The 23835-nt window shown below is 36.8% G+C and overlaps 1 protein-coding gene across 1 annotated transcript; it reads right to left on the bottom strand.

The window, feature by feature from the left end:
• Positions 1–9763: 9763 nt before the first annotated feature.
• Positions 9764–23092, bottom strand: LOC140167789 (uncharacterized). The gene is made up of 14 exons (XM_072191082.1): positions 22959–23092; positions 22461–22604; positions 21313–21517; positions 21109–21154; positions 18947–19122; positions 16098–16419; positions 15089–15199; positions 14003–14160; positions 13525–13638; positions 13218–13288; positions 12630–12670; positions 12209–12305; positions 11131–11230; positions 9764–10474 (listed from the first exon to the last, which is right to left on the bottom strand). The coding sequence occupies exons 1-14, from the start codon at positions 23090–23092 to the stop codon at positions 10394–10396; spliced, it is 1800 nt and encodes a 599-aa protein (XP_072047183.1). The 3' UTR covers positions 9764–10393.
• Between the last annotated feature and the right edge of the window lie 743 nt (positions 23093–23835).

Here is a 23835-nt window from a genome sequence, read left to right as displayed (position 1 = left end):
CCTAACTTGGTCACAATCATCATTGACCATGCCCCTACATGTCACATGAAACTCGTGGGGTCAAAGGTCACGCTGGGGTCATAGGGGTCAAAAACGTGATTTCAACTCAAAATGCTTCTTCTCCTACAGATTACGTATGACGGTGACCCCACTTGCACACATGTATTACTATTACCCAGTGTATATGGGGTCCTCACAGATTTGGGGTCAAAGGTCATTAAGGGGTCACTTCCGGTATAAAACGAAAAACCTTCAAATTTTTTTATTTGCTAAGAAAAACATAGGACAGTAACGGTATGTTCACACATAAATTGTAATTACCCTGTGTATATGTGGTATTTTTTTTATTTAGGGTTAAAGGTCATTAAGGGGCCACTTCCGGTACAAAACGAAATACCTTTAAAATGCTTCTTCTCCCACAAATTACGTAGGACAGTAACACCACTTGCCTACATGCATTGTTATTATCCAGTGTCTATGGGGTCCTCACAGATTTGGGGTCAAAGGTCATTAAGGGGTCACTTCCGGTATAAAACGAAAAACCGTCAAATTTTTTTATTTGATAAGAAAAACATAGGACAGTAACGGTATGTTCACACATGAATTGTGGGGACCCAATTCATATGTGGTATTTTTTTATTTGGGGTCAAATGTCATTAAGGGGTCACTTCCGGTCTGAGACGAAAAACCTTCAAAATGCCCCTTCTGCCACAAGTAACATAGCAAAGTGGTGCCACATGCACGCATGCATTGACATTAGCCAATGTCTATGGCTGTTTTTATATATTTTGGGGTCAAAGGTCATTAGGGGTAACAACACGGCTGTGTTCGTGGGTTAGACCACAGCTTAGTCTAGTTCTTTACACGTCACGGCTGTGTCTTTTTTCTTACAGGTTCTTAGTCTAGCCGAGCGGCGGCTAGACTCTTGAATCCCAGTAGTTTCTTTCTTCTTCTTCTTCTTCTTCTTCTTCTTCTTTCTGTCAACATTTGATATAATTTGCTATAGCTCCTTCATTATTTGACCGATTATGACCAAACTTGCGCACAAGCTCAACTACCCCAGCCTTTACATATGACATGACCCATTTGGGGTCAAACGTCACGCATGAGTAATTTTGGCTAAAATGTGATTTTTACCAAAAATGCTTCTTCTCCTACAGATTACATGGTAGAGTATCGAGATTTGGACATTTACCTTGGCTATAGCTGGGGCCTATGGGGTTCTCGCAGTTTTGGGGTTAAAGGTCATTAAGGGGGTATTTCCGGCACATAACCAAATACCTTCAAAATGCTTCTTTTCCTACAGATTCTATGGTACAGAGATGCGACTGACACATATGCATTGACATTAGTTGGTGTCTATGGGGTCCTCACAGATTTTGAGTTCAAGGTCAAACAGGGACAAAAATGGTTGATTACTGAAAATCACTTTAAAATTCAATATTTTCTGCATATTACGTGCTGTGATCATCAGAATAATGCCAAAAGGGCTCTAGCATTATGTTCATATACGATTGTAATCAGATTTGGCTTAAACATGGAGGAGGGTCTGTTTTGGGGTCAAAAGGGGTAAAATTCTAAAGTTTGTCCAATTTAAATGAAAATTAGTATATGTGATCTTGATATGATTCAAAATATATTGGAGGTCATTTCAAGGTCACCAGAGGTCAACGAAAGGTCAAAAGGGGTCAAATTCTAATATTTGTCCAATTTAGATGAAAATTAGTATATGTGATCTTGATATGATTCAAAATATATTGGAGGTCATTTCAAGGTCACCAGAGGTCAACTAAAGGTCAAAAGGGGTCAAATTACAAAGTTTATTCAATTTGAATGAAAATTAGTATATGTTATGTAGATATGATGCAAAATGTGGTGAAGGTCATTTCAAGGTCATCAGATGTCATTTCAAGGTCACGGCTAGACTTCGCAGCCTTACTAAGGATGCAATATATCTAGTCTTCTTCTTCTTCTTCTTCTTTCTGTCAACATTTAACATAATTTGCTCTAGCTCCTTTATTATTTGACCGATTATGACCAAACTTGGGCACAAGCTCCACTACCCCAGCCTTTACATTTGACCAGACCCCTTTGGGGTCAAACGTCATGCATGAGTAATTTTGGCTAAAAATGTGATTTTTACCAAAAATGCTTCTTCTCCTACAGATTACATGGTACAGTAATGAGATTTATACATTGACCTTGGCTATAGCCGGTGCCTATGGGGTCCTCACAGATTTGGGGTCAAAGGTCATTAAGGTGGTAATTCCGGCACATAACCAAATACCTTCAAAATGCTTCTTTTCCTACAGATTCTATGGTACAGAGATGCGACTGACACATATGCATTGACATTAGTTGGTGTCTATGGGGTCCTCACAGATTTTGAGTTCAAGGTCAAACAGGGGACAAAAATGGTTGATTACTGAAAATCACTTTAAAATTCAATATTTTCTGCATATTACGTGCTGTGATCAGCAGAATAATGCCAAAAGGGCTCTAGCATTATGTTCATATACGATTGTAATCAGATTTGGCTTAAACATGGAGGAGGGGTCTGTTTTGGGGTCAAAAGGGGTAAAATTCTAAAGTTTGTCCGATTGAAATGAAAATTAGTATATGTGATCTTGATATGATTCAAAATATATTGGAGGTCATGTCAAGGTCAGCAGAGGTCAACCAAAGGTCAAAAGGGGTCAAGTTCTAAAGTTTGTCCAAGTTAAATGAAAATTAGTGTATGTGATCTTGATATGATTCAAAATATAATGGATGTCATTTCAAGGTCACCAGAGGTCAACCAAAGGTCAAAGGGGTCAAATTGCAAAGTTTGTTCAATTTGCATGGAAATTAGTATACGTTATGTGGATATGATGCAAAATATGTGGTGAAGGTCATTTCCAGGTCATCAGAGGTCATTTCAAGGTCACGGCTAGACTTCGCAGCCTTACTAAGGATGCAATATATCTAGTTGCACAGCCGCCATCGGCGCTGTGCATTCTTTTTACCGCGTTCTTCTTCTTTCTTCTTCTTCTTTCTGTCAACATCATTAAATCAACCATCGTAGCCACATGCTTTCAGCCATGTTGATCATAGTTGGTCACTGGGACTATTGGGTGGTGCCACATATGTCACATGATCAACTTCCGATCAAATGTCATCCACTTCCGGTCAGTGGCCAAAAACGTGATTTTCACTAAAAATGCTACTCCTCCCACATATAACATACCATCGTGACGTCACTTGCACACATACATCACCTATAGCCAGTGTCTAAAAGTCCTTCACAGAATTGGGATCAAAGGTCATTAAGGGGTCACTTCCGGTAAAAGTATGAAAAATTTGTAAAAAATATTCAAAAAAATCACTGTCTTTACAAATTACATAGCAGAGAGTCGCCATTAGCACACATGCATCGCTACTAGCTAGGGTCTTTAGGATGCCTACAGTTTTGGGGTCAAAGGTCATTAAGGGGTTACTTCCGGTCAAAAACCAAAATTATCAAAATTTAAAAAATTTGTATCTCAAAATGTAAACAGACCAGAGCAATATAACCATCATACATGAATTGGTATTACCTGATGTATGCACGGTATTTTTATTTTGGAGGTCAAAGGTCATTAAGGGTTCACTTCCTGTTTTTAGCTAAATAACTTTAAGAATTTTTATCTCAACAACTAAACAAAGTAGAATTTTTTTTTTATTATTGGAACAATGCATTTTGTCGGTGTATATAAGGTTTTTTTTTCATTGAGGTCAAACGTCATTAAGGGGTCAAAAGGTCAATCATAAATTTAAAAAAATCAAAATCCATTTATAAATTCCGATTAAGCTGGAATTCACCAGGAATATTCCTTATGACATCCTGAGCAGTATGTAATATTTTGCGGGGTCAAAGGTTATTAAGGGATCACTTCCGGTTATCAACAAAACCGCCTGGTGGCTGTGCTCGCGGTCGCAGGTGACCGCAACCAATCAGATCTCGTTTCTTCTTTCTTCTTTCTTTCTTCTTTCTGCCGACCATTACATTTGCTCTAGCACTCACATGCTTGGTCCGATTTTGACCTGACTTGGTCACAGCCATCATTGTCCATGCCCCTACATGTCACATGAAACTCATGGGGTCAAAGGTCACGCAGGGGTCACAGGGGTCAAAAACGTGATTTCGACTCAAAATGCTTCTTCTCTCACAGATTACGTAGGACAGTGACGCCACTTGCACACATGCATTGTTATTACCCAGTGTCTATGGGGTCCTACACAGATTTGGGGTCAAAGGTCATTAAGGGGTCACTTCCGGTGTAAAACGAAAAACCTTCACAAATTTTTATTTGCTAACAAAAACATAGAACAGTACCGGTATGTTCACACATAAATTGTAGTTACCCTGTGCATATGTGGTATTTTTTTATTTAGGGTCAAAGGTCATTAAGGGCCACTTCCGGTATAAAACGAAATACCTTTAAAATGCTTCTTCTCCCACAAATTACGTAGGACAGTGACACCACTTGCACACATGCATTGCTATTACCCAGTGTCTATGGGGTCCTCACAGATTTGGGGTCAAAGGTCATTAAGGGGTCACTTCCGGTATAAAACGAAAAACCTTCAACATTTTTTATTTGCTAAGAAAAACATAGGACAGTAACGGTATGTTCACACATGAATTGTGGGTACCCAATTCATATGTGGTATTTTTTATTTGGGGTCAAAGGTCATTAAGGGGTCACTTCCGGTATAAAACGAAAAACCGTCAAATTTTTTTATTTGCTAAGAAAAACATAGGACAGTAACGGTATGTTCACACATGAATTGTGGGTACTTAATTCATATGTGGTATTTTTTTATTTGGGGTCAAATGTCATTAAGGGGTCACTTCCGGTCTGAGACGAAAAACCTTCAAAATGCCCCTTCTGCCACAAGTAACATAGCAAAGTGGTGCCACATGCACCCATGCATTGACTTTAGCCAATGTCTATGGCCGTTTTCATATATTTTGGGGTCAAAGGTCATTAGGGGTAACAACACGGCTGTGTTCGTGGGTTAGACCACAGCTTAGTCTAGTTCTTTCTTCTTCTTCTTCTTTCTGCCGACCACTACATTTGCTCTAGCACTTACATGCTTACACCTATTTTGACCTTACTTGCTCACAACCATCATTGACCATGCCCCTGCATGTCATATGAAACTCGTGGGGTCAAAGGTCACGCAGGGGTCATAGAGGTCAAAAACGTGATTTCAACTCAAAATGCTTCTTCTCTCACAGATTACGTAGGACAGTGACACCACTTGCACACATGCATTGTTATTATCCAGTGTCTATGGGGTCCTCACAGATTTGGGGTCAAAGGTCATTAAGGGGTCACTTCCGGTATAAAACGAAAAAACTTCAAATTTTTTTATTTGCTAAGAAAAACATAGGACAGTAAAGATATGTTCACACATAAATTGTAGTTACCCTGTGTATATATCGTATTTTTTTATTTAGTGTCAAAGGTCATTAAGGGGCCACTTCCGGTATAAAACGAAATACCTTTAAAATGCTTCTTCTCCCACAAATTACGTAGGACAGTGACACCACTTGCACGCATGAATTGTTATTACCCAGTGTCTATGGGGTCCTCACAGATTTGGGGTCAAATGTCATTAAGGGGTCACTTCCGGTATAAAACGAAAAACCTTCAACATTTTTTATTTGCTAAGAAAAACATAGGACAGTAACGGTATGTTCACACATGAATTGTGGTTACCCAATACATACGTGGTATTTTTTTTATTTGGGATCAAAGGTCATTGAGGGGTCACTTCCGGTCTGAGACGAAAAACCTTCAAAATGCCCCTTCTGCCACAAATAACATAGCAAAGTTGTGCCACGTGCACCCATGCATTGACATTAGCCAATGTCTATGGGCGTTGTCATATATTTTGGGGTTAAAGGTCATTAGGGGTCAAAACACGGTTGTGTTCGTGGTCTTAGACCACAGCTAAGTCTAGTTCTTTCTTCTTCTTCTGCCGACCACTACATTTGCTCTAGCACTTACATGCTTACACCGATTTTGACCTGACTTGGTCACAACCATCATTGACCATGCCCCTACATGTCATATAAAACATCAAAGGTCACGCAGGGGTCATAGGGGTCAAAAACGTGATTTCAACTCAAAATGCTTCTTCTCTCACATATTACGTAGGACAGTGACACCACTTGCACACATGCATTGCTATTATCCAGTGTGAGCTCTGAGATCGCAACACCGACGTGGAGGCAAAGAGCGTAGAGCTGGGAGGTCCGCGTATAAAACGAAAACCATCAAAATTTTTTATTTGCTAAGAAAAACATAGGACAGTAACGGTATGTTCACACATAAATTGTAGTTACCCTGTGTATATGTGGTATTTTTTATTTAGGGTCAAAGGTCATTAAGGGGCCATTTCCGGTATAAAACGAAATACCTTTAAAATGCTTCTTCTCCCACAAATTACGTAGCACAGTGACACCACTTGCACACATGCATTGTTATTACCCAGTGTCTATGGGGTCCTCACAGATTTGGGGTCAAAGGTCATTAAGGGGTCACTTCCGGTATAAAACGAAAAACCTTCAAAATTTCTTATTTGCTAAGAAAAACATAGGACAGTAACGGTATGTTCACACATAAATTGTAGTTACCCTGTGTATATGTGGTATATTTTTATTTAGGGTCAAAGGTCATTAAGGGGCCACTTCCGGTATAAAACGAAATACCTTTAAAATGCTTCTTCTCCCACAAATTACGTAGGACAGTGACACCACTTGCACACATGCATTGTTATTACCCAGTGTCTATGGGGTCCTCACAGATTTGGGGTCAAAGGTCATTAAGGGGTCACTTCCGGTATAAAACGAAAAACCTTCAAAATTTCTTATTTGCTAAGAAAAACATAGGACAGTAACGGTATGTTCACACATGAATTGTGGTTACCCAATTCATATGTGGTATTTTTTTTTTTTTCGGGTCAAAGGTCATTAAGGGGTCACTTCCGGCCCGAGACGAAAAACCTTCAAAATGCCCCTTCTGCCACAAATAACATAGCAAAGTGATGCCACATGCACCCATGCATTGACATTAGCCAATGTCTATGGGGTTTTCATATATTTTGGGGTCAAAGGTCATTGGGGGTTACAACACGGCTGTGTTCGTGGTCTTAGACCACAGCTAAGTCTAGTTCTTCTTTCTTTCTTTCTTTCTTTCTTTCTTCTTTCTTCTTTCTTTCTGCCGACCACTACATTTGCTCTAGCACTTACATGCTTGCACCGATTTTGACCTAACTTGGTCACAACCATCATTGACCATGCCCCTACATGTTACATGAAACTCGTGGGGTCAAAGGTCAAACAGGGGTCATATGCGTCAAAAACGTGATTTCAACTCAAAATGCTTCTTCTCTCACAGATTACGTAGGAGAGTGACACCACTTGCACACATGCATTGTTATTAGCCAGTGTCTATGGGGTCCTCACAAATTTGGGGTCAAAGGTCATTAAGGGGTCACTTCCGGTATAAAACGAAAAACCTTCAAAAATTTTATTTGCTAAGAAAACATAGGACAGTAACGGTATGTTCACAAATAAATTGTAGTTACTCTGTGCATTTGTGATATTTTTTCATTTAGGGTCAAAGGTCATTAAGGGCTACTTCCGGTATAAAACGAAATTCCTTTAAAATGCTTCTTCTTCCACAAATTACGTATGACAGTGACGCCACTTGCACACATGCATTGTTATTACCCAGTGTCTATGGGGTCCTCACAAATTTGTAATCAAAGGTCATTAAGGGTCACTTCCGGTATAAAACGAAAAACCTTCAAAATTTTTTATTTGCTAAGAAAAACATTGGAGGGTGATGGTATATTCACACGTGAATTGTGTTTACCTATTGTACATGTGGTATTTTTTCATTTGGGGTCAAAGGTCATTAAGGGGTCACTTCCGGTCTGAGACGAAAAACCTTCAAAATGCCCCTTTCTGCCACAAATAACATAGCAAAGTGGTGCCACTTGCACCCATACATTGACATTAGCCAATGTCTATGGGCGTTTTATATATTTTGAGGTCAAAGGTCATTAAGGCGTCAAAACACGGCTGTGTTCGTGGTCTTAGACCACAGCTAAGTCTAGTTTCATCTTAAACGGACAGAAACCCTTCCTGGCAGGTATTACTAATATTTATTATGACTTTAAACAACAACAATGATACAATGGCGATTTGACATTTCACCATATTATAAACAATTATAATGAACTTGATATCTTACAATCACAGGTACTCAAAGTCAAATACTTGAGCTTTAAAAACTTTTTTGCACCTATATCAAACAAAACACCATTCCAGAGGGTACCTTCACCGATGATGTTCTCGTGTCTACCTTCGAATATCGAAATGCAGTCACCGTGCACAAACGAACATTTAATTATACTCGTCCCATGGAATAATGCGTGATTGGATATAGGGAATAGTAAGTACCGCTTCGACAGTAGCCCAACCCCAATGCATACATACATACATACATATTTTATTTATTTCCATCATATCAAAATACATGCAAGCAAATTTAACAAAACGGCAAAATAGAATTTAAAAAAAGATGGCGGAGATGTAACAAAAGGCAAAAGCCTGAATTGAGCGTTACACCACCTTAAAAGAAATATTAGGCTAATTAATATAATACTAGAATTACAGAAATTAAGAATTACACTCAAATACATTTACACACACACAAACAGATGTCTCAAGCAACAAAAGCAAGGTAATGTAGGAAAATAACTCACAAAAATAAATCATTTGATCAATAAGTCAGAATTTCGGATGTGATAAGAAAAATAGTTTCAACAAATCCTAAACCAATTATATACATGTACCACATACTGATACATAATTTACAACAAAGATATATTAGGTTGTTTTTTTTTAGGTTTTTTTTTTGGCGAAGGTACAGTTAAAAATGTGGGTTTTTTTTCTCAGTTTTAAAACAAACAAAACATGTATTCTTTGACAACAGAAACGTTCTGTAAAAACAGAAAAACAACCCAAAACGTTTTTAAGACCTTATTTAAGACCCATACTTATCAAGTTACTTTCTGTGTATTGTATTATCTTTATACATAGACATCCTGTTACCAAGAAACGCTACGATCTTGAAGAACCTAAACGACGCAGCAAACGGTTATTCTGTTTCTATATGTTACTTTATGCCCCACATTTAGAGGACCTTTAAAAGATTGAATTATACATTACACTTTCCTACTTCCCTATCCTTATTTTTGAAAGCGTGTGCGGCAAATACCTATAATATATGTATCTATATCTATCTGTTTTTGTGTATATCGTCATCCTATACACCGAAAAAAAATGCTGCGAACTTGAAGAACGTTAAAGACGCATCAAAGTTGAAAAACATCCCTCTTTGTACTATCCTTTGTTTGCAAAAAGCTATTCTGTTGTTCTTTGTCTAACCATTTGTTTATAATAATTATTCATTATAAATGTATTCTTTATCAACCTAATGAAGGATTCTCTCAATGATTATTACTGTTACTATTACAGTACTTAATATGTACATATTATGTTACCAAACATCTGTTATTAGTATACCGTAAAACCTCGTCTACAAGCATATAGAGTGATTATGATGAATGCTATATTAAAACGAAGCAGCCATAAATATCCCAATGCAATAGATTGGTCTTGCAATTATAGTACTTGTATATATATGCTTGTATCGGTAATTTATTTCCTCAAACTCTACAATGTTCTAATTTTGTGGATGGATGGCGCCTGTATTAATTTAGCTTTCATCAAAAGCACTCTATATGCTTGTAGACGAGGGTTTACGGTATGCATTGAAACTCTATTAAGATAAAGATGAAGTACTAACGTTACAAAAGTAACAGACTGAGACGTACAGTAACGTAGCCCTCTATTGACAGAATAAAACACAACAACGGCATGATCGCTACTCGCGCTCGGCGAATCGCCAAAAGCGCTTCACGTGTTAGATATAGGGACGGTATATAGTAAACTGTTATTCATCTCTCTGACGTCCTCGCCCGCTAACCTGTGTACTATTCTGATTACAGTCATACAGAGGGCGATGTTAATGATATTTTGCCTTAGTCGCTACCTGCACTCGGTGAATCGCGTAAGCACTCCACGGGATGGTTTGTAATAATATCGGATTCGTGTGAATGGGGTAGTCTACTGGCAGAAACGGGTTCTCTTTAATTATTTATTATCCTGTGATAATTGATATGAGCTTTTCAAAAATGGACCAAGTATGAAAAAAGTGTTAAAAGCGCAGTTTTCGACTGTGCGTATAGGTTTCGTAACATCTTTAGTAAATAGGTGTACTGCTTAGTTTCAGCGGTCATCCAGATCAGTGTTGATTGGTGCTAGCTCAATGAGCTGTGCATTCTCATAAGGCTCCACGGCCATGTAAATCTGAAAGAAATTAGATACAACTCTATAATACCATGGTCTTTACAAGCATTACTCTAATAATTCAGATAACAGATTAGAACATCACTCTTCCTGTGCTTATCTACAATCCCGGTCATAAGTAGTTGGAACACTAGTGTCAAAGTAGGACTGTTTGAAACCGTATTTCCGTTATACTTGACATACTAAAACACCGCTTTGGTGTGAAGTCTGAACCCTTCCCTACTACTACAACCCTCCCCTAAGCCCTGCCCCACCAATCAATGTTGGGTGTCTTTAGGATGAACGACCAAATAAACAACTGGTAACATTGACCGGGGGGATGGAAGACATATTTGACGCAACCGTATTAAGGTGTTCCAACCATTTTGTCCAAGATTGTAGGTTTTGGAAAATGGCGCAAATGGTCCGAGTAACCAATACGCGCCCATAAAATCATCCAGGCATTCATCCCATCCCCGATTAGCTAGTGTCAAAAAGGTAAGTACATCTCCGAGGAGTTTTAAATTCACTATAGACTTAAAGTCATAGAATACTTGAGGTACACTTGGCAACCATAAAAGAGCCTGTTCACGTACCACACCCACAACGTGTAAACAAATCCTGATAACTGAATGAAATTACAATGTTGAGAAACAATATCAACACTATTTTTTTACCATATTTTCCTCCAACATGCGGTTGAAACTACGATGAAGCTCCCGAAAAGTTGGACGAAGATCTGCTTCAAACTGCCAGCAGTTTGTCATCACCTCATACCTTAGGGAAAATACAATCGAGAATTATAACTAAGGTGATCCCACAACAATACTTATCATCGTCCCCAATGTTTAGTTACTAGAGTTGATAAATATAACTTTAGTCAAAATTATGCATTAAAGATCGAGAATAGAAAATTATGCATATTAATATTCATAAATATCTATATAATATAACACCAAACTATTTTACCAGAAGTCACTATATGTGTCCGTTCACGGCGAATGAGCCGTAAATTCCTCCCCAGGTCAATTTTGTTTTATTTCGTGTTTAAAAAATAAACATCATAAACTTAAAAATGGTATATCATTTGATTTCAAACGATATCCAGAAGTGGGGTTATGGTTTGTTAAACTTTGCTCCTTCAACAAAATTATAGCTTTTTTTCGTTTCTACATGTGTCTTTTTTCGACATTGCTGGCAATAAATATCAAACAGTCATAACTGGCGGTCATTTCAAATCATCCCCAAGTCAACGAGGTTTAAGAAAGTTCTCTTATTGTCAATTATTGGTTATGCATACCTATACAAAATACAATGCCTGGTAACCCACCACTTGAACATGATTTACCAAAAGCAAACAAAGACCAGAGCTATTAAAAGTTCTATAGCCATCTAAGGTAGAAGCTTATTATCCACTTCAACAATAGAATAATTGATTAGTGTTTCACTATCGAAATGAGATCGATGTCGGGCCAGCTTTTAGTTACCGATGAATACGACCTTCGTACACATTTTACACCGTAACTCAGAATACAATTTAGGGAATTAACGGCTCATTTGTGCTGCCGGGTCACATATAATACTACATCACGGCGGGTGCCGCGTCCAACGCCTCACATTATTAAAAGATTGAGAATAGCGTTCAAGTATATTCGCTGTAGTTTATGATATTCAATCTATAAATGCATTTCACAAATTACATTTTTGTAAAGTGATTAAAACCGTATTTTCTATGATCATTGTGTATGTACTCACATATCATCAACACATTTGTCAGGTTTGGGCATACGATAGCCATCTCTCAGCATTGAAATGATATCCTTGGACACAATCTTGGCGTATGGAGTCCCTCCTGAGTCATAAGAAAATGAGAAAGTGTACAAGATCGGTTTATTTCAAGAATCATTGTTTTAATATTCCAATATACCAACCACCAGACTTGTTGCACCCGTAGCCGTACACTGCTACCGTAACCAATACCCATGGCCCCACGTATTCGTACCCGTCTTCACAGACCCATTCGCATTCATGCCCTACTTTTGCTTGGGACCTGTACGTATCCATATACTCATGGACAGGGTCCCATACCAGTACCCATACTCGCAGTCTGTACCAGTACCCACATTCATGAGTGCGGATCTGACACAAGTTTTTTTATACTACCATAGCAACTTACCCAAGGATCCTATTTCCCACAGCAATACACCAAACGACCACCTGAAAAAAATGGTAAAATAATTAGATAAGGGAAACATTATCATATATGGCTTATATTTTAAAATGCTTGAAATCAGATGGTAAAAATGAGTCACCAAATGGACTATCGAGTCGAGTCGAGTCATCTTAGGGCTCGAGACTCGTGTCGAGTCTTTCGGGTGTGAAAATCGAGTTGAGTCGAGTCTAGTCCAATGATTTTCAGATGTCTAGTCGGGTCACGTCATTGCATTAAACAACGTACAGTCCGAGGTACAGTTATATCAATGTTAATCATTGCACTCATCGAGTCATTAAATTATAATATATTAAATTATGACGATAACGATGATGATGAAGACGATGATGATTAATGTTTGAATGTGTAATATAATAAAACAATAAAACAATAAAATGGAAAAATAATTGTATCAACAATATTATCACAATTATCAAAATAAGCATAAATGACTTTCAACCTACTAGAACTGACATTTATACAAAACTCTAGTTTGAGCAACTTAATGTATGTACATGTACATCTGTGACGTTACTGACGTATGATACTTACACGTCACTCTTACTGGTGTATGTTGAGAATTGAATCGACTCAGGAGCCATCCAACGTATGGGAACACGAGTCTGCCGGGGAAAAAAGAAAACAAAACGAAGAGGAAGACTAAAAACAAATAAACAAACAAGCCAACAACAAAAACTGAAAAACAGAACATGACTTGTCATATTTCACGGAGCATTATTATTATTATTATTATTATTATTATTATTATTATTATTATTATTATTATTATTATTATTATTATTATTATTATTATTATTATTTGTTCGCATATTTTTCATATAATTCACGAGGTATTTACCTTCGATTTCTTGACATACATATCCTCATCTCTTGACAAACCAAAGTCGGATACTTTGGCGATATAATCATTGCCCAGCAGAACATTTCTGGCCGCCAAATCTCGGTGAATTATCTTTAAAACAATTAATGATAACAACATTAAAATGTATTTTTCGTCCGAGAGGTAAAAATCTTCTTTTGCAATTAAAACTTTTAACACCGCAGCTCACCTTCATGCATGGTAAAATGCATATTGTTTGGTGATTTACATTAGGTTCCAAGTAAACATGTGAAGCGTCGGACACGTGCCGTAAAATAAGACCATAAGGCCGACATAAATGTAATTAAAATCAGTTTACTGACTTTCGGTAAAAGACTTTCGGTAAAACCCATTAAAAATTAATCAATTGATTTAAAAGCTTACAACAAAGTTGAGCACAAATAATAATGAACTTTAATATTGCCACGTTTAAAAAAAAGCAACATTGGGTAGTTACCCCGATATTCTCAAGGTGTTTCATTCCATTGGCAACATCCATCGCAAATTTCATCAGTTGCTCAGATCGGTGGACGTAACTTCCGTCTTGACGTATTTGCCTCAGATAGGAACGCAAATTGCCATGCGGAATTAACTCCAGTGCCACATAAAGTATGCCTTGAATTTAATTAAAAATAATATTGTGAATGTCAACAGTCATGCCTTTTACATTAAATAATCCATTAATAATAATAAAATAAATTTTGGATTTATAAAGCGCCTTTCTCCAGATCTTAGAGGACTCAAAGCGCTGTAATTTCGCTGCAATCGTTAATCATCACAATCAGATCGCATCAATTAGGCCAGTTGCTGCCGAACGGCGCACACCTATCCGCATTTAGATTGTAACATCCACTAATTATATGTGCAGCTCCCCAAATTCCATTGGGTGAAGGAAGTTTTTGATAACCAAACAACTAATCACTGATTTTTGCGATACAGGAGGAAACCGGAGATCATGGAGAAAACCTGCGAGAGCGAGCATGGAATCGGAATAAACCAAGTGCACATGAGTCCTTGGGCCGCGCCGCCGGGGCCTAAACCCGGGACCTCAGTGGTGCAAGGCGCGGGAACTACCGCTGCGCCAACTCGCTCCCCATTACACATACTCAGGGTAGAAGAAGGGTGGTAAAAGGACACATGGGCTATTTAACCTTCCTCATTTATACCTTCCGAACCTAGAGAAGTCTTCATTCGTTTTGAAGGTGTTAATTTTGTTACTATTTAATTATTTACTATTTATGTCCATTCTTCCATTCCGAGGAGATGGTTGTCCAGCCGTTAGGCGCGAAACTTATAGTAACGACGTCTATTCTGGAAGGTCTAAACTTTGAATTTTTATACGCTCTCCCTTCTTGGGATTGAGCACTCTATTCAAAAGGTAGTCTAACTATGAATTTATGTTGTTATCACGCTCCTATTACATAAGAGTGTTTGAAACTGAGATGTTGATTTAAAATGTCAAATGCAAATAGGAGTGTTTTTTTCCTATCTAGAGACGATATTTCCCCCAAGATAAGATTTTAGGAAAGAATGTAATATGTACCTTTATTCTCACATGCTCCAATCAACGTAACAATATTGGGATGACTGCCAATTTTAGTCATTGTACCAAATTCATCCATGAAATCCTTTTTCGCAATCAATGAAGCACCGTCTGTTGAAAACAGTTGAAAAGTTGAAAACATTTTTTTACACTTTCAAATGCAAAGTTAGATGTATTGACAAATAGTTTTGAGGGGAAACAAATTACATAAAAGGTATTAAATCACTATCAGTGATACATTCATTATGAACGTCTAAAACTCATATTTCTATTTATTTGTAGGAAGTACTAAACAAAAAACCGATCTCGTAAATTTTGTTAGGACGTTGGAGGGCTCTCTTAGTAGGGTACCTGCTTCAACGATCATTTGATTTGAGCATTAGTTTTTTCGGCACATCTGATTTTTATTCACTTATAAGCTGCTACTATGAAGTTTAGATATTTGCAAGCACTGATAGTTGCACCTTTAGCAATAATATTAGAATGATTATGTTTTTTAAAGTATTTCTTGTTGAACAGCCTCCTGGTGCCCAACAAATAGTAAAGATTTTAAGGAACGATTCATAATGATGACCAGATGAAATGTATAAGTTATAGTGAAGAGGCAAAATAAGAGGAAAATTGTAGTGAGTTTTGGACTACACTGTAAAAATCATGTATAAACAACTTTAACCTAACAGAATTATGTACCTATAGTCTAAAAATACATTTTAAGACACTCTGTACAGCCGTTACCAAGACGCTCTTCAAAGATACACACACGTTACCATACAAACACGTCTAAAATGTAAGTCGGTTTTGAGACACGTCTTGATTTTGTGTCTTCTGATTAGCCATGTCTTTATTGGAAGACATGTCTTAGCTTGTGTTTTTAGACAAGACATAAATTTACTATTTTCTCTGTTGGTAAATAAATGGCTATTGCAAGATATTGTTGACAAAAGCTTAGTAAGACATTATATTCACAGTGTGTGAACGACGTACATTGTACGTATTTGATCAACTATACCTTTCAAAAACTTCACTGCAACCTTGATAGCCTTATTATTTTTCCAAACAACGCCTTCACGGACTTCTCCAAAGTTCCCCTTTCCCAGAATAGTTGTTCCAAGCATTAAACTATCCCAAGAAATTTCCCACGAATCGTCCTCTTCTTCTATGGCATACTCGTAATTTCCGACGTTGTTGTAGGGGTTTTCGGCATCGTCGTGATTGCTGTCAGGCTCTGTGTAGGTGTCATCAGTGGGCGTTGATGGTAAAGACCTTTTATGGCCGAAGGTTAATGGAAGGCTTTGTGCATCGTTAACGCCACTTGACTTTCTTGCAGATTTCTAATAAACAGATTTTTAAATTATTTTAACAAGTTCTCATTTTGCATAATCACAAAAACATGCGCATTACATGTATTATGTAGGATCAAATTTTCCGGTGAAGAATTCTGGGTATTTTCCCGAACAAAGTTCCGAGAAAACTCGCAGATGAATTACTACTACTACTACTACTACTACTACTACTACTACTACTACTACTACTACTACTAATACTACTACTACTACTAACTGACATTTAATACCGCGCCGAAAACCAAAACAATTTGCACTAAGGCGCATGAAAACATAAACAATGGATGAAAAAACAAGAATAATAAAATACATAAAACATCATAACATCAGATAAAGTCCTAAATCAAGCATAATGAATACAGTTACTGATTGAAAGCAATATTGAACAGATGTTGTTTAAGCAGTTTCTTGAAAATGTCAGATGAAGAGGCGGTTTTGATATGTTCTGGTAATGCATTCCATAGTTTTGGTCCATAACAAGAAAATGATCTGTCTGCAAAGGTTGAATTCTTGGTCTTGTGCTCAGTGAGTATGAAAGAGGCAGTCGAAGTTGAACGAAGACGACGATGAGATGTTGAAACATGAAGCAAATCTGAAAGGTACTCCGGTGCTGTCTGATGAAGGTATTTGTAAATGACAAGTATCTTAAAGTCAACGCGCTGCTTAATTGGCGACCAGTGTAACTCAACGAGATCTTTGGAAATTGATTCGTATTTTCGCTTCCTAGTTACAATACGTGCTGAGGTACGTTGGATGTTAACTAGTCGTTTCAGGAGCGAAGCACTTATGCCAACCAGCAAACTATTACGATAGGCAATTCTCGATATTACAGGAGAGTGGACAGCCATTTTGGTCGATTCGGTTGTGAGCATCTTGAAAATTTGTTGATTTTACAATCTTGGTCACTTGAGCAGACATGCTCACATTGCAATCAAACATCACACCAAGATTTCTAACTGCGTTCACCTGCACTGGGACATTCACACCTGCGATGTTAACTGAGGAGAGATGAAATTTGTTCAACTGGGCCCGAAATCCACAAACAATAACCTCCGTTTTCTCTGCGTTCAATTTCAAGAAGTAAATTAACTTAGGGATAGCAGTATTATTTGTATGGTTCGTGCGACAATAAAATATCGACTGTATTCGTGTCATTTTATCCGACTGTTATTTCATTGTCTAAAACCTTTCAACGCTATGATGCTCAAAGCTATGATGTTACCAACAAAATAAATATATTATATTGACCAGATATATTTGCCCCTTATATCATGAAACAATGCAGTACAATCAGACAATTGGCAAAACCTCAATGTCATTATATTTATGCTCAATGACTTTCGGAATAATCGATTAACAATATAAAAATCTTCTTCGTTTGCATTTTATGTATTACTGAAAAAAATGAAAGACAGATTAATTAAAAAAGATAAACATTTGTCCAAAATCTCTATGAGCGTTTGGACAGTATTTATTGTGGGACATAGAGCACATCAGACATATCGAATCGCATTCTGAATACGAAGAATGTCCTTCTGATATCAAATAATTATGATTTTTGAAATTCGCAACGTAATACACATTTTATGTCAAATTATTAGAAATTGATATTTTTGATATTTAGCAGTACTCGAAGTAAACTTTATAAATCTGATGATATGTACTTAAAGTGTATGTAGATGGGATGAATAGCCGACGATCAATTGAAAATTTTGACCTTTCGTATTGAAGATAATATATGGATATTTTCCCCAAAACACCAAAAAATAAATAAATTAGGTCTTCAATATGTAAGGACATAATTTTCAATTGATCATCGGGTTTTCCTCCCAGCTACATACACTTCAAGAACCTATCATTAGAATTGTAAAATTTACTTCGAGGACTGTTATTTATATCAAAAATGTGAAGAAAAAAAATTGTCATAAAATTTGTATTATATCGTGAATTTCAAAAAATGAAAATTATTTGATATTAGAAAGGCACTCTTCGTATTCAGAATGCAATTCGATATGTCTGATGTGCTCTCATGTCCCACAAAAATACTGTCGAAACGCTCAAAACGCTCATTCTAGATCCCTTAAAGTGAACTACTAATAGGCCAAACCGGCATTAAAATGCCCAGTGGGACAGTTTTTGCAGTTTTGAGACAATGCCCTTTTACCTATAGGGAAAATTGTTTTTTTTTCCTCTTTTTGTTTTTGTGCGTACAAAATATTATCTAAAATGTATTAATAGAATAAAAAATTGGTTAGTTCATAAATTAATTAGTCCAAATATTTGTAATGGCATTATTACAATATGAAATATGATAAATGAATGAATAATAATTAAAGCAATTTCCCCGATAGGTCAGCGTCAAAGTATCCTGAAGTTATAATGCCGACGGGGCTCATTAAATAAGGTTTACTGGACTTCTTCACAGCAACTGACCATTACATTTCTGACATGCTGGTGTTCGTAAAGTTACATTAAATATCTGGACATTATAATTTAAGCCATACAATCAACCTACCATTTCAAACGCGGTATTATCATTCCCATGCAGTGTGTCATGTGTTTCAATCACAGGCGCCTTAATGCGTTGCCTCCGCCTCCAAAGGAAAAATACAGCAACCACGATTATACAAACCAAAATAGCCACCGCTACACCAATTGCAATTGTCACCACTCCTACAGAGCTTTCTGATGCTGTGTTCGGAATGGTTATAAAATAGAGATATTAAAGTCACAAAACAATTTTAGTTGATAATTTTGGTAATTATTGTAAAAGTTGTATTGTTTCTTAACTTTTTTACGAATTGGTTCATGTTAACAACAACGTCATGTATTTATTATCCATCTATATACGTCTAGCCCTTTTCTATTCACTGATTATCCATTGTATTTCTTTTGTTCAAGGTTCGTTGCCCCGACCATTACCTAGAGTAATGGAGGTGGCTAGCTGCCCAGAGACCATTATCAACACAATAGCTCAAGATAACGGTCTCGGGCAGCGAGCTGAGCAAAAGGAATACGAGGACATTCTAGAAACACTATGGAAAGGATCACAACATACATGTAGAATCTGAGTTTGTTTGGTACTCTTACGGAACAAATGCATTTACAGCTCGATTTATATGCAACTGTTACATGGCAAGAGAAAATTATAGAGGGCTACTGCAGTCCGTATTAACAGTAATATTTTATATAACACCACTTGTGCTCAATTAATAAACATGCAAATTAAAACTTAATTAGCATCACGAAGTAATAAATATTCATAAATTAAAAGTAATCGTTTCGTTAAATGTATACTCAGTACATGTATATAAACTTGCCATTAGGTTTTTAAAAGGGAATCTGTTTTTATCCTTACCCAACCCAAAAACGCTCAACGGTCCATGCAAATTAGCTACTAGGCAAGAACCCCCGGGACAGTACCCGACCAGGGGAGCTTCGCAACTACTCTGCGGTACTCATTACAAGTCAAGAGGCTGGGGTGCAAAGCCTTACTGTGACCTACCCATGAAAGGGGAGCACCAATGAACACTGCGTTAATGGGTTTTCAAATATGTGCTTAATCACATTTTTCTAAGATATAAATTTCATGGTGTTGAAACCGATCGTAGTCCAACCGTTGATATTTTTTTTGCCATTTGCATTATTCATTAATCATTTGAATAACAATGGTCACGGGGTGAATACACTCCAGCGGATTAACTATGCAAGTCAATAACCTATACCAAACCACTTCAAATACAGATCAATTCTATATTGATTTGATAATGCTGGCGTCTGAGGTGTTAGTGTTTTTAATTCAAGAAACTAAATTTTTTCATTAAATTTCATTTGAAACTATTAGGGAGGACAGTTTTTATGGTCTACTTAGCTCAGCAATGCTTTGCTGTCTTCGATAATGGTTCATGTACGCTAGAGCGTTCGATAGGAACAAGCGAACAGTATACGAGTTTGCTGATATCTATCGGAGCGTTCAGCAGAGCAGCAGGATTAAAAACACGGTCGATGTTAAAACCATAATCAATTTCCTTTGTGTTCAGTAAGTACATAACGACCCACTTATCAACTCCTCAAGTGGTCATTAAATAAGCATGTCTGGGTCGTGTTTTGCGGTCAATAGAAAGTCAATAGTGCAATTAGGTTTCAAGTGGATGTTAATTCAAGCATGGTCGTAAAATAGATTTGATCGATATTTGGTCAAATTGTGGTATCGGAGCGCTGTGTACAATTGAGCGGAGCCTGGCAGAGTTTGCTACAGGCTTTTATGGGTTTGGGCTCTGATAAAAGCCAGGCACCTCTCCGATACAATGCGCTATCGAAGACAGCAAAGCATTGCTGAGCTAAGTAGACCATAAAAACTGTCCTCCCTTATATGTACATATTTTGATACAAACAATTTAATTTTGCTCGCCGTATATGTAAGATAAACGGTTCGAAACAGACCATTACCAGAAATAATGGGCCTGTTGTTCATGACTGGCTCAATGTTAGTTGGTTTGAGGTTTCGACCCCTATCGGGGTCTCAACCTCAAACCAACTAACATCTCACCAGTCATGAACAACACACCCATTATTTCTGACAATGGTCTGTTTCTCACCCTTTATCTACTACATTATGTGCTAACCATTGACCATTATAAATCCCATATATGAGTAAAATAGACAAAATTTACTCACTATCTGTAGTTATAACATCCATCAAAGGACTTGAGACTTTTTCTACCTAAAGAAATAAGCAAAGTATTACAAAGCATTTCACATTTCTGAAACACTACAGATTAGATTTTTTTTCGCAGTATTGCATTTTAATCTTCATAAAGTTTTCACTCTCACCGTCTTGTTTTTAAAATTTCGAACAATTTGAAACAATTATTGACTAACCTCTCCGCCACCGATTGGTATATAAGCTCTAGTGAATGCTGTATATGATGTACCAGGCTGTAATTCACCATTATAAGCTCCTCGATTCTCGGCAGGTGCTCGTCGTCTTCTGCTGCATCCAGCGGGTAAAGCATTCGCATCATTGCACGTTGTTGTTCCGTTTGCTCCAATAGTGATCCGTCCTTTCAATTCTTTTAATTCGTTCCTTAAAAGTATGAATGAAACAAAACGCATTGAGGCCCGCATTGAGGCCTTTCCAGATTGGCCTTTATTTTACAGATTTACCAACTGTGCGCCGAATTAAAAAGGAGGAACATATTTTCAAAATATTTCTTTCGTGTAAAAAAACTACCTTTGCAAATGTGTCGTAGTGTTAATCACAAGCAACACATTTTATAGTTGAAATAAATGCGTTGAAGTGTTTAAGGGATCCAAAATGAGCGTTTATTGCGTTTCGACAGTATTTTTGTGGGACATGAGAGCACCTCAGACCTATCGAATTGCATTCTGAATACGAAGCATGTCTTTCTGATATCAAATAATTTTCATTTTTAAAAATCACAATATAATACAAATTTTATGACAAATTATAAAAATTTGATATTTTTCAAATTTTGATATATAACAGTCCTCGAAGTAAATTATATAAATCTAATGATATATTCTTAAAGTGTATGTAGCAGGGAGGAAAAGCCGACGGTCAATTGAAAAATTTGGTGTTTTGGGAAAAAAATCCATATCTTCAATACGAAAGGTCAAAATTTTAAATGGATCGTCGGCTTTTCATCCCACCTACATACACTTTAAGTATAAATCATCAGATTTATAAAGTTTACTTCAAGTACTGTTAAATATCAAAAATATCAATTTTAATGATTTGCCATAAAATGTGTATTAAATTGCGAATTTAAAAAAATCAAAATTATTTGATATCAGAAGGACATTCTTCGTATTCAGAATGCAATTCGTTTATGTCTGATGTGCTCTAATGTCCCACAATAAATACTGTCCAAACGTTCATACCCCAGCCCTTAAAAGTGTTATCAGTGAGATTTTACAGTGTATGCGAAGTTATTGTTATTCCTAGTTGGAGATATTATTCGGCTATGATTCGTTCATTCTATACTTACTCATATTTATTTACTTACTCATTCAAAACCATGGCTGAATACACACAGCCAGCCTTGGCTTTGCATGTCTCCCAATCAAGAACCACTCCCGTAGGGAACTCTTCAGGACCAGTCGGAAATTCTTGATCTTCATCCAATCCGATCACTACAACCTCATAGCATCTGATAGTATATACCAAATTTAGTTCATTAGCTCATTGGGGAAAATAAAGTTGGTAATTTATCTCCCAACATGCATATCAATTTGTAAGCGCTCTTTAGCGAAGTTATAGTTTATTGAATTTACAAACGTATGACAAAACAGGCGAAAATAGTAGCATTTTGCACAAGATTTGCAATTTAAAGAGAATTGGCCATTGCTCATTAAAATGAGCCTAGTATGACAATCAGTTTAGGATATGGATTCTCTTCAAACTTACATACAATCAATATCGTGCCCTTTCTCGCATCTATGCGAGAAAACGGGATCAATTTCAGCGTAAATGTGAATAATTAGCATAATTAGCAAGCCAATACCGTTGGTACGCGTGAATTGTATTCTGGCCAGGCATCCCAAAACAACGGTCGAATGCATGTCCCGGTGGAAACAGGAAGTGTTTCGCCGTGGCACTGACAACCAGCTCGCCCCTGTACACTTTTATATCGGTCATTGATACTAATTAATCTCAAATAACATTACATATCACTGCGCCAATTATCATTCTTGACAAGATAGCTCATGCTCTATTTATTTCGCTGAATTATTTCTTTATCTTTAGGTATATCATGCACATTTTTACATATTTATGATTTTTCTTTGTTTTATTTTTATGTAATTCTTTAATGGGGGGGTGCTCTCGTATTTTTTCATATTCCTCGTATCATGTTTGACAATATAAGTCATGTTTTCTTATTTATTTCGTCCCGTATGTATTTCTTTATTATTATTTTTTATATCATTATAGCGCCATCTATAGTTTAATATTATTTGATGTATTTTTGCGGACGAATTGGTACTGGGCTGAAACCTTCCAAATGTATCCCGATTTCATTCTATGAGTACCCAAAACTCCCATGGCGTGTAAAATGTCGATAAAATGGTAGCCACCAACAAGTTGTTTTTTTCAAGATTTCTTCGGAAATACATCGTATTTAAGCGTCAAGTTGCAAGATGGTAATGAGAAAAATACGATTCATTTTATGATATCAAAAATTTATCAACAATGAGAAAAATGGGGGGGTGATGCTGTTGATCGGGTGACATAAAATTTGAAAAATAATGTAAGAAACACTTGAGGTTTTGACTTTTAAAACGTACATTTTGGTCAAAAAATGTGCTTGGATAGGTACTTTTCAACAGATTTACCACATTCGCCTTGCTATAAACATTGAATTGCGTTATCTGTTGACCCAA

This window comes from Amphiura filiformis, chromosome 13 (genome assembly GCF_039555335.1).
Source record: "Amphiura filiformis chromosome 13, Afil_fr2py, whole genome shotgun sequence".
Taxonomy (NCBI): Eukaryota; Metazoa; Echinodermata; class Ophiuroidea; order Amphilepidida; family Amphiuridae; genus Amphiura; species Amphiura filiformis.
The sequence above is the reverse complement of the archived record's forward strand: the minus strand, read 5'-3'. Positions and strand labels throughout refer to the sequence as shown.